At 40.1% G+C, this 16,594-nt stretch overlaps 1 protein-coding gene and 1 long non-coding RNA gene across 7 annotated transcripts in view; both read left to right on the top strand.

The window, feature by feature from the left end:
- Nucleotides 1-16,594, top strand: part of LOC127043773 (uncharacterized) — a 489,959-nt gene that overhangs the window by 52,721 nt on the left and 420,644 nt on the right. The window lies entirely within an intron of this gene.
- The window catches only part of EZH2 (enhancer of zeste 2 polycomb repressive complex 2 subunit), an 85,238-nt gene that overhangs the window by 39,078 nt on the left and 29,566 nt on the right, over nucleotides 1-16,594 (top strand). For 4 of the 6 annotated variants that reach the window (XR_007772300.1, XM_050937696.1, XM_050937698.1 and 1 more), the window contains 5 exons: nucleotides 298-421; nucleotides 1,678-1,806; nucleotides 6,753-6,869; nucleotides 10,631-10,751; nucleotides 12,469-12,612. Coding sequence is in view for 5 of the 6 variants with exons in the window: in XM_050937696.1 (XP_050793653.1) it covers nucleotides 298-421; nucleotides 1,678-1,806; nucleotides 6,753-6,869; nucleotides 10,631-10,751; nucleotides 12,469-12,612 (635 nt within the window). In the remaining variant the exon portion in view is untranslated. The remainder of the gene's footprint in view (nucleotides 1-297; nucleotides 422-1,677; nucleotides 1,807-6,752; nucleotides 6,870-10,630; nucleotides 10,752-12,468; nucleotides 12,613-16,594) is intronic. The other 2 variants (XM_050937697.1, XM_050937700.1) reach the window with 2 other exon arrangements.

Below are 16,594 nucleotides of genomic sequence, written 5' to 3'. Positions count from 1 at the left end.
GTGGCAGTTAAGCATGTGCTTAACTGTAAGCACATGAGTAATCCCGTTGACTTCCAGTGCAATTGCTCCCATGCTTAAAATTAAGAACATGTTTAACTGCTTTGCTGGATTAGGGCCAGACTGTTCAGCACCTTACAGGATCAAGTCCTGGAAGATTAACTGTTTTCTATAAATGTCTGATTTTTCTTTAACCTATTGTCCATCTATCTGCTCAGTCACTGTAAAATGATCTATAAGACACTATCCTATCTATAGTGGCTAGGTCAGTGAATTTTAACATGATATTGTTGATTATAGGATAATCATGGGTCAGACAGGAAAGAAATCTGAAAAGGGACCAATTTGTTGGCGGAAGCGTGTAAAATCGGAATACATGCGACTGAGGCAGCTCAAGAGGTTCCGTCGGGCAGATGAAGTTAAGGTATGTCACCTGTACCTCCTTCATGAAACCCTTATATGATAGACATTGGGATGGATTTTCTTCTGAAATATAAATTAGAATTCTTGCACTTAACAAAATATATTTTATGTATATATTTGTTGGAAAATATGATTTTTCTGAAGGAGAAGAGATAAATACTCATTTTTTAAAAAATAAAAGGTGTTGCACATCTCAATTAACATTAATACAATTTTTGGCACACGTAGTTTGTCTAATTAGAATTATGAATTTGTAGGCAGGCATTTACACAATACGTTTGGTTATACATGTAATTCAGTCAGGGTGTACAGCCAAAGTCAGTATTCATTCATGCTTGAAAAATCCTTTCAGTTTTTAGGGGAGTTGACTTTGTGGAGAGTGGCCATATCCTCCCTGTCCTGCAGCATCATCATGAAACCCTAGATCTCCAAACATTCAGAAATGACGTGCATGTAGGAGGAAGAAGGAGGTATAATACAGTTAGTCTCAGTACCTCTCCACAGACAATAACAAGTCAGTTCAGTGCTCTTCCTCCATGCCCCTTCAACCCCATTTTTGTTTAATTCCTTTAATGTAGGGGGAAAACAGTAGAGATAGTTATCCTTTTTATTTCCACTTTCCCATAAATCAGAAATGACTGACTGTACTTTCTCACCTTTAAGAAAAATAAAGCATATCATGGCTGAGATCAAGCCTGAGTAACTTAAAATTGAGTTATTGAGAATGGAAGCATTAGATCATGAAGCATAGTGTTGGTAATATAAGCTGAGTGTAAAAATTGTAATCTTTACAATATAAGTGACAGTAGGATCCTTAAGTCTGTTTGCCTTTTATATCATATGCATTAATGTCAAGGATTTTTGTGACTTTATATATATATAAATCAATGCACCTGGAAACTATGAAATATGTTTATCTGTGATTTGTATTGTTTAATCATGGAAATACAGGATCCCTCTTTTTGCCAGTGAACATGGCTAATTTAAAGAAAAATAACTGTTCCATAATTCTATATTTAAATATTTAAGAGGGAAAAATACTTTTCAAAACAGGTAGAAATGCTGAAAATTATTTTTCTAGTAAAATTTATGTTCATTTTATGTATTATCATGGTGCTGCTTAAGTGCAGTTAGTGTTTTCAAAGATGTATGCTTTGTTAATAAAATAGACCTGATAGTACTTGAAGAGGTTATTAAATGAATTTTGACTCCTTTCTTATTTTGCTTGCAACATTCACAATTTTCTTTCATTCTTAGAGTATGTTTAATTCTAATCGTCAGAAGATACTGGAAAGGACAGAAATCTTAAATCAAGAATGGAAACAACGTAGGATACAGCCTGTACACATCATGACTTCTGTGAGCTCATTGCGTGGGACCAGGGAGGTTGGTTAACGTGTTGTGGTAATTCTAGTTACAAAGTTGTCAGCACATTTTCGTTTTACTGGTGAAAAATTGGCTGGCAGATCATGTTAGCCACTGTTCTTTTTTCATATGAAGACCTAGCACCTTTCTAGGAATTAGTGATTATTACTCCTATCAGATGCTCACCGGGAAGAAATCAATAAAATGCTACTTAGTTAAGATCCTAACATGCACAAAATTTAAGTCCTTTTTGCAGCAGAAAATGCTTAGGTCACACATTACCATCCTTTAATCAGGCCTTGTCTCATGGGAACTTGGGGTCTGATCTAGCTGCCACTAAAGTCAATGGAAAAAAATAGGTTACCTTAAATAGCAGCTGGATCAGGCCCTCACTTCATAAAAGAACATGCATGAAAATAGTGAACAGATTAGTTTGCATAGGCCTCACTTAAACTAGAAAAATTGCACTGGTTTAACTAAGTAGTTTGAAAATAGATGTAGTTTAAACTGGGGAAAGTAACTGAAATACTTTTCCTCATGGATTGTATTTTCTAAATGGACAACCTATCCTAAATTCTCAATTACTGAGGGACAGTCTTCACTCATTGATGTATGTGCTTTTCACAACCAACTCTCTGTATAACTTTTCGTGAGTGATGTACCCGAATATTTGGATGCTAATATCTAAACCAGGGGCAGTCAAACTTTTTGGCCTGAGGGCTTCATCGGGTTTCGTAAATTATATGAAGGGCTGGTTAGGGGAGGGGGTTGGCATTGCACTGGCCGAGCGAGCTGACGCTGAGAGGGAGAGGAGACAGCAGGGGAGGGACTAGAGGCGAGCCTCCTGGGCCAGGAGCTTGGGGGCCGGGCAGGGCGGTCCCGTGGGCTGGATGTGGCCTGCAGGCCGTAGTTCGCCCCCCTCTGTTCTAAACTGTATTCTTAAATTTACTCACCAAATTTGAGATACATATAGTGCATAAGCAGCAGTATCTTATGATTTTAAAAACAAACTTTATATTTGTAGATAATTTAAGCACTATACCCAGATATACAGACACTCTTTTCTCAACTTGTGAATTACATAATTTTAACATTAGCTTTAATAAAATTTTTAAATCTGTTCTTAAACTGGTGCAAAACCCTAATGTCAGCAAACTTAAACTAGTTTAGCTTCTGTAGGTAGATTGACTTTTTGATGTGAAATGATCTGATGACAGGGAAAATGTCTTCCTACTCATCAAATTGAGATGGGCTTGCCATAAACAGAAAGTGAATTTAATTGACAAATCTTCTGTGTTTTGGGAGGGGGATGACTTTTTATGAAGGGGCAAAAAATAACAGAAAATCTGAAATTTTTAAAAGGGAGTTTTTATACAATTAGTACTTTTAGCCATAACTATGTCTTCCATTTGTCGTCTTTTTGAAACTATTTCCAGCCCATGTGTCTTAGTGTTCCTTCTACTCCTCTCTTATGAAAGTAATCCTGCAAGCAAAAATGGAAAACAGATGACTGGCTCCAGTCCTACAAAACAATGCACACAGGCAAAGTCACACTGAAGTCAGTGGGACACCATACTTGCATGAGCTACACCCACATACATACAGGATCAGAGCTTTTGATAGTATTTACAGTTTTAACAAATGCTGAAACAAAAAATTGTTGTAAGGGTCATGCATCAATTTTTCAGTTCTTTGGAAGAAAAGGGTCAAATTTCACCTTCAGAGTTATGATTTGAATATCAGATTTTGACTTGCTAGTTTGAATTGCCTTCTTAATCAAAGGGGAAATTTATGTTAATTTCCTGTCTGAATCAATGAATTGATTATTGCATTCTAATCCAGTTTGTCTCAGAAAGGACTCAGAAGAAATCTACTCTCAATACTTGATTTAAAAATTTGCCATAATTTATAATAGGAGGATTAAGACAGGAAAATAGTATTTATAAAAATGTATCTGAATCTTTTAAAGTAAATGTAAATATTTATTTTAGTCTCAAATACCAAGTTTCCAGCCAATGTATCTTGTGTGCAGTTTTCATGAGGGTGACACACTCTGTGTGGGTTGGTGACACTCCTCTGTTTATGTGGAGCCACAGACCTTGGTTTTCAGTCGCCTCCAGTGACTAGACTATTGAGTGGCATAGACCAGAGCCACTCCCACGAATGTTATTTCCTTATTTAATGATTATTGAACTGAGTTCAAAAGCAGGCAGAGTATCACACAGGATCATAAAGGGGATTTAAAATACTGACTTTGTTCTTAACTTTGCATAAACATAATGTTGCCTTAAGATTTTTAGTTATATTCTTTTTTTTTTAAAGGACAAAATAATTTTTATAATTTTGCATACTTTCTAGACTTAAATGATGGCATGAAAAATTTGCTAGAGAGCTACTTGTCAAAGAACTAAATCTAAATCAAATTTCTAAAGACACCAACTAGCCAGAGATTGATACGACAGATAGTCTTCTAAGTTAAGGTGCCTTTGGAAATCTGAAGCCTACCTTGCTGGCTTTTGGAAGAAAGCTTTCTGTCTCCCCTTCCTCTAATCTTCCTCAGTACTCTGATGGGAATAGAGGTCCACTATTGTACCCCTGCAGCAGCATAAAGGCTTCTGAAAAGCATATGGTGAAACTGATCAGTGTCTTGTTAATTTCACATTGCTCCTGACTGTCAAAGAAGTACAGGAACAAAGGTACTGCAGCTGTTTGGCTGCGTACCCAGATGGAGTAGTTTGCACACTGTAACATTCTCTTAAGGTGTTTAATATGAATAAAGTTGTGAAGTCAAATACTCAAGAGATGGGGAAATGCTAGAACTAAATTTTTCCATACAAGCTTCATTTGGTTCCTCTTTGTGTATGCATTATGATAGTCTTTACTTGTATGATCCCATATTATTTTCCACCCCCCCAGAACCCCTGCGTCATTCATGTATGGGACAGACTTGCTCTGAGGATGAATTGAGGTTGTATAGTGAAGGAGAAGGCTGTTGTCTGTAGGATCTGTCTCACTTGTTGCAGAAGTTGCAAGGTTTATACTGACAGACAGATGTGCAGGAAGAGAGAGGATGGTTTCATGGTTCAAGCCGTTGAATGTTGCTCTGAATTCTGTCCCTGCCTGTGCTGCAAAGTTCCTGTGTGGTGCCACATTTTCTGGATACCCAGCTGGAGATCCTGTGGTTTGATTTACAGAAGTGCTGAGCTTGCAGCTGCAACTGAAGCCAATTGGTGTTTTTTGTTTTTTGTTTTCTTTTTAATATTTTATATATAGATACTATAGTGATGAGTGCTGTAGAAAAGCCTATGAGGAAATTAATAATGCTGTTTTCAGAGCAGTGTTTGAATAGTGTGCAGTAAATAAGGCATGTGGCCACACATTAAACAATGAAGATAAAGCAAAATACTGAATAGTTATCCATTCAAGGAGAATGTACTGAATAAGGCAGGTGTCCTGTGGAAAAAATATGTGGTAGTTTAAAGATGGTATAACACATATGTACAAGAGCATTGAATTAAGATTCTATGGACAATCTTAATTCTGGCATTTCCTAACTCTTGACTGCTTGACTTTGTAACCTTAATATTATTTTTGAACATAATTATTTTATGTTTGATTTTTGTACAATGTGGGGCCTTTTATATGTTGTACATGTCATACAGTGATACAAAGGAATCTCTTCCCTCCCATCCTTGCTGCACGTCAGCTTGTGGCTCCAAACCATAGAGGTGTTAGAGCTTTTCAATGAAACTTTTTTTTTTTTAAAGTATTTAACATGGGTACAACAATGTGTTTTTCCCTAAACATGTTCTGAGAAATGGCTGAATTGTTTTGTTTGAGCTGAAACTAAAAAAAAAACCCAAAAGAAATCAATAGCAACGAGTCAGCCAGGCAGATACCTGGCATGAAAAAAATCAGCCTGAATGGTTAGTTTGGTTAAGTTATAAGCAACTCTAAACAAGGTTCCCAAAGGCAAAGTGTTGAGCAGCCTTAAGTATAGGCACTGTTGCCACCTCTGCCTATAATTGAGAAGGTTACTGTTGCATGTACAAGGGCTAGAAACTTTAAAAATAAAACCTGCGGAAACTAGGTGTGTAGGTTCCCCCAGTTATAAGAGCTAGTGGATTTTTCAGGCCCGGGGTTAGAATGTTCATATATTATTCTAGGACTAACCAAATTTATTAATTGTCCAAATGTTTCATTTTAAAAATCTTTTTTTCATTTCACATTTTGAATGTTTTGTCCTCTGTCACCCTTTTTGTGACTTCTCTTCCTTCCAGTTCTAGGTCTGCAAAAAAGTGAATCGTAAAAGAATGTCATATTGAAAGCACTGTTTGACAGTTCAGAGTTCAGTATTAGAGTAAATTTCACTTTACTGTTGTCCTATGCACAATATACACGGTCAAAGGTTTTGGGATAGGATAGGAATACAGTGGAGGTCAAGACTTACAGACAAGTTGAAGTGATAACTTGTTGAAATATCCTTTTTGGTTTTAAAGGATCAACATATTTAATATTTCTAAAAAAAATTCTTGAGCTCAGCGGTGCATTAATGTGAAGCCTGGAGGAATTCTTTGTCTCCCAGACATCTAGTTAATACACTGTAAACATCGGATAAGACAGTTTATCATCAAGTACTAAATCTGTTTTCGATAACCAAATGAAATGATGTTTTTCGGTTAAGTAGCCTGAGTGTAATGGTACATGAGAGCCTGGATATCCTTATATGTGATAGTAAACAGAGGACTATGGAAACTATTAACAAATATTCTGCAAACAAAATAATTTGTATCTCTTGCTTATTAAACCTATTCCTAATGCTACCACTTAAAAATTGAAGCATTTTTCCAAAGACAGACTTACCTAATTCTGATATGGTTTAAATTTGATAACAAAATACAAAAAGATGTTTCAATTTATCAGAATTGCTACGAGGAGAGAAGTGTAATTTCTACCTCTCGTTTCAGTGCTCTGTTACCAGTGACTTAGATTTTCCAAAACAAGTCATCCCGCTCAAGACTCTGAATGCTGTTGCTTCAGTGCCCATAATGTATTCTTGGTCTCCCCTTCAGCAAAATTTTATGGTAAGTGTCACATTTTCAGGTTAATTGCACCTATATTCCTGCACCCATAGTCCACTCCAGGAATACCACTCAGGTCTGCCCTGTCTCCTATCTCTTGGTAGGAATCTTTCTCCCACTCCCTTCTGATTGGGTTTTTAAGACTACAAAGACCTCTGCCATCCACTGTGATATCTCCAGCAAGCCAGTCTGATTAAAGGCCAGCTCCTGCACTGCTTTCTTTCAGACGACATTTGATAGTGTTTTTCACAGTGACCATACAGCTTTTGTAAGTAAGCCTATTTATTCGTAGGGCAAAAGCATTACAGAGAAAACAGAGATTTAAATCCACTTTAAACGTACCAGAAACCATCCATCTTCCATATGGGGAGTCTGATATGCCAACATTCCTTCTAACCCTTTAGCAAGGGTTGGGGCCTCCTTTTGGACAGAGAGTGATGTCCGTCTGCTGACTCAAAATAAAGGCCATGAGCCAATTCAAGCTCATCCTTTTTATATCAGAAGCCTTTTCTCTCTTTCCCAGTCGCTGGCAAACCTAGCCTGATCCAGAACATGCAAACTACCTGAATGGTTGGAACTTCTTTGGAGTTGGTTAGTCTCAGTGACTCGCCATATTTTAGTTTCTGGAGGAGCTGTTAACACTTCCCCGGAGTAAAACACAATCATACATAAACCATTCGTACATGTAATACACGTGTCTCCAAAGATGCTGCCTGGAGTTGCAAAATCTGTTAAAGGTAGTTTTTAAAAATAGAAGCTGTGTGCGTTTGGGGAGATAAATTACAGTGTAAGTGGAAACCAATAAATTAGTATATCCAAAAGAATAGAAATCTATTCCATTTGTTTTAATATTTAGCTCTATATAAAATTCCTGAAATATTGCTTTCTGCACTGCTTTACATTGGTTTTCTTTTCTTGCTCTACTCAATTTCATTTTTTACCAGTTACTTCATAAACTTGAAAAAGTATGAAAAAAGGTTGAATATTAGAAAGGTGGCTGGATGGCAGGTTTTTCTGAGCAGACAAAAGTTTTAGTACTGATTCATTTTTAGAAAGAGGACATTTTAAAGATATTTGTTATTTACACTTGGTGAGTGTTAATGCTGAAGCCGAGAGAGAGAGAGCGCGCACTGGCTATAGACTTAACCTTTCTCACCTAAATCTTCCAGGGTTCCATAATGTGGGTATTGCAAAGTTAAGGGTATTCCAGTCCTTGGCCTCACCAGGATAGAAATCCTGATTATGTACAATGGCTTTGTATTTAGGACAGATGTCAGTTAAGGTCTAGATTTTGACCTAAGTCAAATTTGAACTACCTTTTTAGAAATTAGGACTAGTGCTTTGTGTCCAGAAGGAAGTCCTAATAAGTTGTTGATTATTCTTGCATAATATACTGTCAGTCTCCATTAAGTGATGTTAATTCTCTGAGAGCCAGGATTTATTGTATGATCTGACTACTTATATTATAAACAGACATGTAAATTGCTTAGGGAACTGCACTTTTGATACAGTACATATAATTGGTCATCCTTTTTCATGTTAGTTTAGTGCACTGAAGGCAACCATTTTTATTTAGAATAAAAACATACAAAATACACAAATTACTATATGTGCCTCAAACTGACCGATCTTATTATAAGAAGTGATTTTTAACCCAAATAAAATCAGCAGCTAATCTACAAGAAAACTCAACTCACAAGGAAATGTTTTTCTCAACAAAAACGAAACATCAGCCCTCTATCGCTGAAAGCCAAAATTAAGTTACACCTATCTTATTTAAATTAAATAATTGTAAAGGCATTATTATCAACAAATATTTAATCCATTTTAGACAACTGATTACACTGCTCTACAGCCAAAATGCTTCTGAAATAAATGTAGTCCAACTTTACTAATTCTGGGTCACTGAGTATGAAAATGATGCTTAAAATTGTTGATTGGCTCTAGTTTTCAAGATATGCTATTGGGTCAGTATATACGATCCTTGACTTGGGAATGGTGGAGGAGAAGTGAGTTATAAAGGGAAGGGATCTCAATTTGAACCAGAAATGACTAAAATACATCTTTGACTGGATCTATGAATAAATCTATGACTGGGTTTGGACAGTACTTGCTTTTGAGGCAAAACAATGAATGATACAATCTGAAGCTGGTATTGCGTCATACATGATATGAATTGCATCATGTTATTCCTAGAAGTCATGGATGATGCAATCATAACGAAGCTTACATCACTCTGCTGAACAAATTGCCCTATATCAGCTCTAGAAATCATACAGTGTCGTGCTCTCTTCTTTGTCAGTGTTTGATTTTGCAAAGGGACACATTTCTGTTTAGCCAAAGTGAGCAGAGATGCCGCGTACTTGTGTGAACAGTGCAGATAACTTCTGCTATGTTTGTGGTGAAGTGACTTTTGCATCACAAAAGCGCAGTATAACCACTATGGTTAAGAAAGCCTATCACCTTTCTTTTGGCTGCAAAATTGGAGATCAGGACAAGAGGTGGGCCCCACACATATGCTGCAACACTTGTGCAACAAATCTTCACCAGTAGTTGAACAGGAAAAGGAAATCTATGCCTTTTGCAGTGCCAATGATTTGGAGAGAGCCAACAGATCATACCAGCAATTGTTACTTCTGCATGGTGCCTCCAGTTGGGAAAGGCGTGTCAAAGAAGAAAAAGTGGACTGTGCATTAATCAAACATTCCATCAGCTATATGCCCAGTACCCCACGGAGAAGGACTGCCGGTTCCTGATGCACCAGAATCATTCTCACTTGAGTCAGATGAGGAAGAGGATGAAACTTCTGGTCCTGAACCATCAATGTCACAGGACCCACATTTTCTCCCCTCCTCCTCCTCTGAAGCACACCTCATAACACAAGGTGAACTGAATGACCTTGTCAGGGATTTGGAACTACCCAAGAGTAAGGCAGAGCTGTTGGGCTCCAGACTACAGCAGTGGAATCTCCTGGCAGGCTATCAGGGCAAATGGAGCCCATCAATGCTTGCAGACTATTACTGGACAGTGACAAGAGATGCTCCATTTAATGAATACAAGAGACAAGCCAAGAAGCGCCGAGTAGACACTGAATAGGACTAAACTATGTACAGAATAGTTTTTTGCCTTTTGTTTCATAATCAATTTTATTTATATAACCCTTTTGCTGATTTTTAAAGTGTTACATAAACAGGACAGGTGAAATATTATCATGTAAAGCAACCATAAACACATGAAAAGACCTAGGTTTACAATTTATGATTCAAACTCTACTATCTACACAATATACATAGACATAAAATGTGTAAACTTAAATATCTTAAACAGTAGCCAATCAGTTGTTTTAATTGTCGTCATATTTGAATTCAGCACATCAAAATACATAATAAATAGCACATTTTATCTCTGAAGCAGACGACTTATCAAAAATTGTAGACCAGTGTTATCTGTTAACATAATGAGTATCCTGTTGAGAATTAAGGGCTTGTCTACATGGGGGGGAAATTGATCAGAATAGTTATAGTGGAATAGCAATTTCACTGTAGCTATGCATCAGTAGCTGCTCTTGTGAGCATTCTGTTCCAGAAGAAGAGTGACTTTATTTCAGAATGATTACGTGATTATATGGAATGCCACTTGTCATTGCAGGTTTGGGGCAGTCACACTGCTGAAATGGGGAACTCGTCAAATATTTTTCTCATGTACTCCCTGAGAGCATATCTTTGCTTCTATTGTAATCATAAATCTTTCCATATTACTTTTAGGTAGAGGATGAAACGGTTCTACATAACATTCCTTACATGGGAGATGAAGTGCTTGACCAGGATGGAACCTTTATTGAAGAACTGATCAAGAACTATGATGGAAAAGTACATGGAGACAGAGGTGAGTGCAACACACCATGTATATCAGTCATTTCTTCCTACCTAAACATCATTAACAGCTGCTTCTGTAGCAATCAGTTTTATTATATACACCTCTACCTCGATATAACGCTGTACTTGGGAGCCAAAAAATCTTACCGTGTTACAGGTGAAACTTTGTTATATTGGACTTGCTTTGATCCACCAGAGTGTGCAGCCTTGCCCTGCCGGAGCATTGCTTTACCAAGTTATATCCAAACTCGTGTTATATCGGGTGGCGTTATATCGAGATAGTGGTGTGTTTTTATTTATAAGTTAAATATCAAAACTGAAGTATGATTCCTGAAGACTTACTATTTATTAATACAAATTACTGTTTAGTATTCTCCATCATCCCCCTATGCCATGTCGAATAGTGAGTATAACAATCTTACTTAGCTTTTTTACATGGATTAATATTTATGCAGTTGTTTGAAAATATAAACTAAATCCTCACACCAGTCCTGAGAGGTGAAATAGCGAGGTTAACTTTGTTTCCCAGAGCATACAGTTAATCATTGTAATAGCTGGGCTTGAGATTAGATAAGTGATGAAACATTTCAAGGAGAATCCAGACATACTCCTGTCCCTTTTGACAAGACTTCTGAATTATAGGGCAAAATGGCATAGCCAGATTGAGCCAAGAGATAGGGTGTTATGCTCTTTGGCATTTCACTTGCCTTTACTGTGTATGAGTGAATTCCTCTGGCATGCCTCCTGGGTGGGTGGTGTGGATGATTGGGGAGAGGATAGCAGTGAACTACCAACCACCTCTCTCCTCATTGCCATTATGGCACAAAGTGACCAGTACCCCAACCAGCCCAGTCCCATTTATCTTATAGGAAGCGTGATATTACTAGAGCTTTATTTTTCTATTCCTGTTTTCTGGTAGAAGGATTTATATTCCCTCTCTTGACTGGCATAGAGGGATTTGGGAAAAATCCCTCAAAATTAACCAATAAGAAATTATTCATTCTTATTCATCCTCCTGCTCAGCCCCTCTTGTCTTGTACTGAATTTATGGATTCTAAGGTGCTGTGAGCACAGGATCTGATAACTCGGGTGGCAAACTACGGCCTGGATCTAGCCCATGGGAGTGCCACCCCCGTGACATTGCGGGCCCCACGCTGCTCCTGGAAGCTGCTGGCACTACCTCCCTTTAGCCCCTGGCGGTGAGGGGCAGAGGGCTCTGTGCTGCCCTTGCCTGCAGGCACCGCACCCTCAGCTCTCATTGGCCCCCACAGGGGCTGAAGGGATGTGGTGCCGGCTGCTTCCGGGAGCAGTGCGGGGCCAGGGCAGGCAGGGAGCCTGTCTTAGCCCCTCTGCGTGCTGCTGCCACCCTGGAGCTGCTCCAGGTAAGTGGTGCCGGATTAGAGCCAACACCCTGAACCCTTCCGCACCCCTCCTGCACCCCAACCTCCTGCCCTGAGCCCCTTGTACACCCTGCACTCCTCCTGTGCCCTTGCCTTGAGCCCCTTCCTACACCCTGCACTCCCACCCCTACATTCATGGCCCTACGTGTAATTTCCCTACCCAGATGTGCTCCTCAGGCCAAAAAGTTTGCTCACCCCTGTGATAACTAAACATATAGCCATAGTTGTTCATTTTTAAAAAACTGAAATATGGGGTAGAAATAAATACTTGTTATACACTTTCTTTGTTTTTGTTTTTGCTTTACTTCCAATCTTGCTGAATTTCAGAATGCGGATTTATCAATGATGAGATATTTGTGGAGCTGGTAAATGCACTTGGTCAGTATAGTGATGATGAAGATGATGATGATGGAGATGATAATCCTGATGAGCAAGATGAAAAACAGAAAGACCGAGAAGGCAACAGAATGGGTATGTCAATCCAGTAGATTTTAAAAACCTCTGTTATTGTAGCAGTTTTTCCTGTATTTATTTCCTCAATAAATGGAAGATGTTCAGATTTATATTTTTGTATTTATGATCAGTGAAGTTAACAACATTATTTCATCTAGTGATTGCACACATCCATTCCACTTCAGATGTGTGCATGTCTGGTGCACTGTTGAAAACTTTTCCCTCAGTCGTATGCACTAAGGCAGCATATGTGCATTCTGCTGCCTTGTGCCACCTTGCAGTGGTATAAAAGGCAGAGCTGCCCCTGATTCCACTCAGTTCCTTCACTGCTCATGATGGTTGTTGGAATGTGTTAGCTTGCTATTGCAGGCTTTTCTTAAATTGTCTATTTTGTATATAGTTGGTTCTGTTTTTAGCCATAGTTCTAGTGTTAGGGTCTTCTAGTTGGGGCCTTACCAATTTCACGGCTCTGAAATACATGTCACGGACCGTGAAACTAGCTCTCCCCTGTGAAATCTGATCTCTCGTGCTGCTGGGAGCCTAGGGCTCCTAACTGCTAGTCCAGCCACACTGGGGAGGGACAGGATTTGTCCTGCATGGCTGCTCTGGCTGCTCTTGGTGGTGAGGGATAGGTCAATAGTCCTGCTAGTGAAGGCAGGGGGTTGGACTTGACCACCTTTCGGGGTCCCTTCCAGTTCTATGAGATAGATGTATCTCCATATATTTTACACATCTTGCAGTGCATCATGTGCCTCATCCTTCTGAGTGCTTACTACCTCTGGCACCCACCAGAGGCTTTATCTTGGCCAGCCACTAGAGCCTGGAAGAAACTGGGCTCTGGGACTTTACCAGTGGCAGTTTTGGCACACTTGAGGATTTCTGCCTGCCTCCAGCTCATCTCCTTACCCTCCCCATTCTGCTTCATCTAGAAGACATCAAGATCCACTCTAAGTGCAGCAGGAAAGCACTCCTGGTATTGGGCTCGGTACCGAGCAGGTGAATCTCCCCTTGGAGATATCAGAGGAGGCTCTACCACATCCATCCTTGGCTTCATCCTCTCCATCACCTGGGGAGCAGGTGTCTCCTTGCCTCCCCCAATGATTATAGAGCCCATCAGGACGTTTTAAGGAGAGTGACTTATGCTTTAGATATCCAGATGGAAGTTGTTAGAAAGAGATCTCGGGCTGGTTGAAATTTTAGCTGCCATAGGACCTCCTCAGATGGTGCTTCCATTTAATTAAGCTATTCTGGAGACCACCAAAGTGCTCTGATAGACTCCATCTTCCTTTCCCACACAGCAGAAAGGTTGAGGTGCAGGTATTATGTCCTCTCACAGCTGTTGAGCATTGAATCACCCCCTCCCCTCTGGTATCAGTGGTTGTTTCAGCTGCCATTCGGAGAGTGCCAGAGTCAGCAGACATCTACCCCAAAACAAATGATGCAAAAAAACTTGATCTCTTTGGCAGAAAATTGTATTGAACAGCTGACTTGCAGCTCGGGATTGCTAATCAGTAGGCATTGCTATGATTTCTACCTCTGAGACAATATCTGAAAGTTTAAGGACAGGTTGCCAGAGGGCAAGAGTTCCTTGCTATAGTGGATGAGAGTAAGTTGGTGCCCAGAACCTCACTTCAGGAGAGTTTGGATGCTGCTGATTCTATGACCAGAGCCATGGCGGTGGCTCCAATCATTAGTCTTCCTCAAGAGGTCGGTCAACCAACCATTCTGTGTCTTCCCTTTGAGGCTCTGTCATTTTAGGAGGGGAGATCTCTCTCTTCCCCCCCAAGTCCCTCTGCACTACTACCCAGTTTGCAGGCAGCCTGGTGTCTTTGGTGTGTTTGTCAAGGACTGTTTCACCTACTCCTTTACCACCAGGCTGTCCCACTATCCAAGTGCTTGGTCTTACATCACTACAGATCAGTGTGTCTTAAGCATGGTGGAATTGGGATACAAGCTTCAGTTTACTTCTGTCTTCCCATCGCACCACCTTCCCAATCCTTTTTTAGGGATCACTCTTACAAAGAACTTCTTCTTTAGAAGATACAATCTCTCCTCTAGCTGGAAGCCGTAGAGGAAGTTTCTCAGCAATTGAAAGGAAAGGGGTTTATTCCCACTGTTTCCTGATCTCAAAAGGAGGTCTCAGACCATATTAGTCTTGTGACAGCTGAACAGATATCTAGAGAAAATAGTTTCACATTGTCATGCTGCTTCCATTATCCCCTCCCTGGAGACTTGCATGCTGGCTTCAACTTAAAAGATGCATATTTCCAAGTGGCGATACATCAAAGCCAAAGGACGTTCCTCAGATACCTGGTCAACCAGTCTTGCTACCAGTTGGTAGACAGGCCAAATGATAGTACTGCAGCTCCACATGTTTTTAGAAAGTGCATGGCAGTCGTGGCAATGTTCCTGAGGAAATCAGGAGTTCACGTGTTTTCCCACCTGGATGACTGGCTGGTGAGAGGCTGGTCCAAAGTTGTGGTGCTGACCACTGTCTCTCCTACAATCCACCTTCAGCATTCTAGGGTTGTTTAGCAACACAGAGAAGTCAATCCTGTCACCTGTACAAAAGATGAAGTTTATAGGAGCTGTCTTGGACTCTCTGGAAGTCAAAGTCTTTCTTCCACAGATAAGATTGCAGACTCTGCTGTCCATTGCTTTAAATCTGAGGGCCCATCCTATGACAGTGGTACAAGTTGCCTCAGGCTTCTGGGACATATGGCTTCATGCACTTACATTGTTCATCTCGAAAGCTGCAAAAGTGGTTATTATTGGTGCACGCTTCAGTTGTCATCCTCTAGACATAGTAGTTTGAGTACCCACACGTCTTGACCTCTAAGCTAGTGGAAAAACCGTTCATGTGTGTATGGAGTGCTATTTGTTCCTCCACAGCTGGCTTTGACCCTAGTTATATACGCTTTGCCCTTGGTTGGGGTTTCACCTCAGGTCCCTGGAGATGCAATATCAGGGAATTAAGGGCCATTCAGCTAACTTGTAAAGCCTTCATTCTCCACATCAAGGAAAGAAATCTGCTCATACCTGCAGACAACATAGTGGCCATGTTCTTTGTGAACAGACAAGGACGAGCCCAGTTTCTGCTATGCTAGGAGGCAGTGAGGATTTGGGATTTCTGTATCACTATCTCAGTCCACTTTAAAGCCTCTCACTTTCCTGGTGTCCAGGGCAAACTGGCAGACTAGTTAAGCAGATCTTTCACCAGTCACCACAAGTGGTCTCTCTGCCCAGACATTGCCAGATTCATTTTCCAACAATGTGGGACTCCCCAAATAGACCTGCTTGAAACAAACGTCAACAGGAAGTGCCATCACACAGGTCACAGCCCAGAGTTCCTCAAAAGATTCTCTCCTGTTGCCCTGGATGGTCACGCTGCTGTATGCATTTCCTCCAGTTCCACTCCTGCCCAGAGTGTTGTCGAAAATCACTCGGACTGTGCTTGAGTCATACTTGTAACTCCAGTATGGACTTGGAAACACTGGTTTCCTACTTTGCTGATCCTCTCAGACAGGTCTGTTGACACTACCCTCAGGACCATGGTCATCTCCTCCACCCCAACCTGCAGGCCCTCATCTCACAGTCTGGATGCTCCGTGGCTAATGCCTCAAGAGGAGGCTTGCTCAAAGGGAGTTCAAGATGTACTTTTAAATAGTAGAAAACTATGTACTTCATTGGGAAATTGGAAGACATTTTCCATCTCTTCCCCAAAAACAGGGGTTTCTCCAGTCTGAGCTCCCATACATCATGTTCTGGACAATCAGTTACACCTGAAACAACATGGTCTGGCAACTAATTCCATCAAAGTCAAACTAGCAGCTGTCTTGGTTCACTTCCCAAAGCCCCATGCTCAAGGATGAGGAGACACTCGGTACTACAGGTGTTAGATCATTGGTGGTAGTCTTGGACAAGACTAAGCAGTTTAGATTGTCCTCATAATTATTTGCAGCAATTGCAGACAGAATGAAGTAGCTTCCACTCTGTTCTC

This window comes from Gopherus flavomarginatus, chromosome 2 (assembly GCF_025201925.1).
Source record: "Gopherus flavomarginatus isolate rGopFla2 chromosome 2, rGopFla2.mat.asm, whole genome shotgun sequence".
Lineage (NCBI taxonomy): Eukaryota > Metazoa > Chordata > Testudines > Testudinidae > Gopherus > Gopherus flavomarginatus.
Note: the sequence above shows the minus strand (reverse complement) of the source record. Positions and strands in the feature narration are given on the sequence as shown.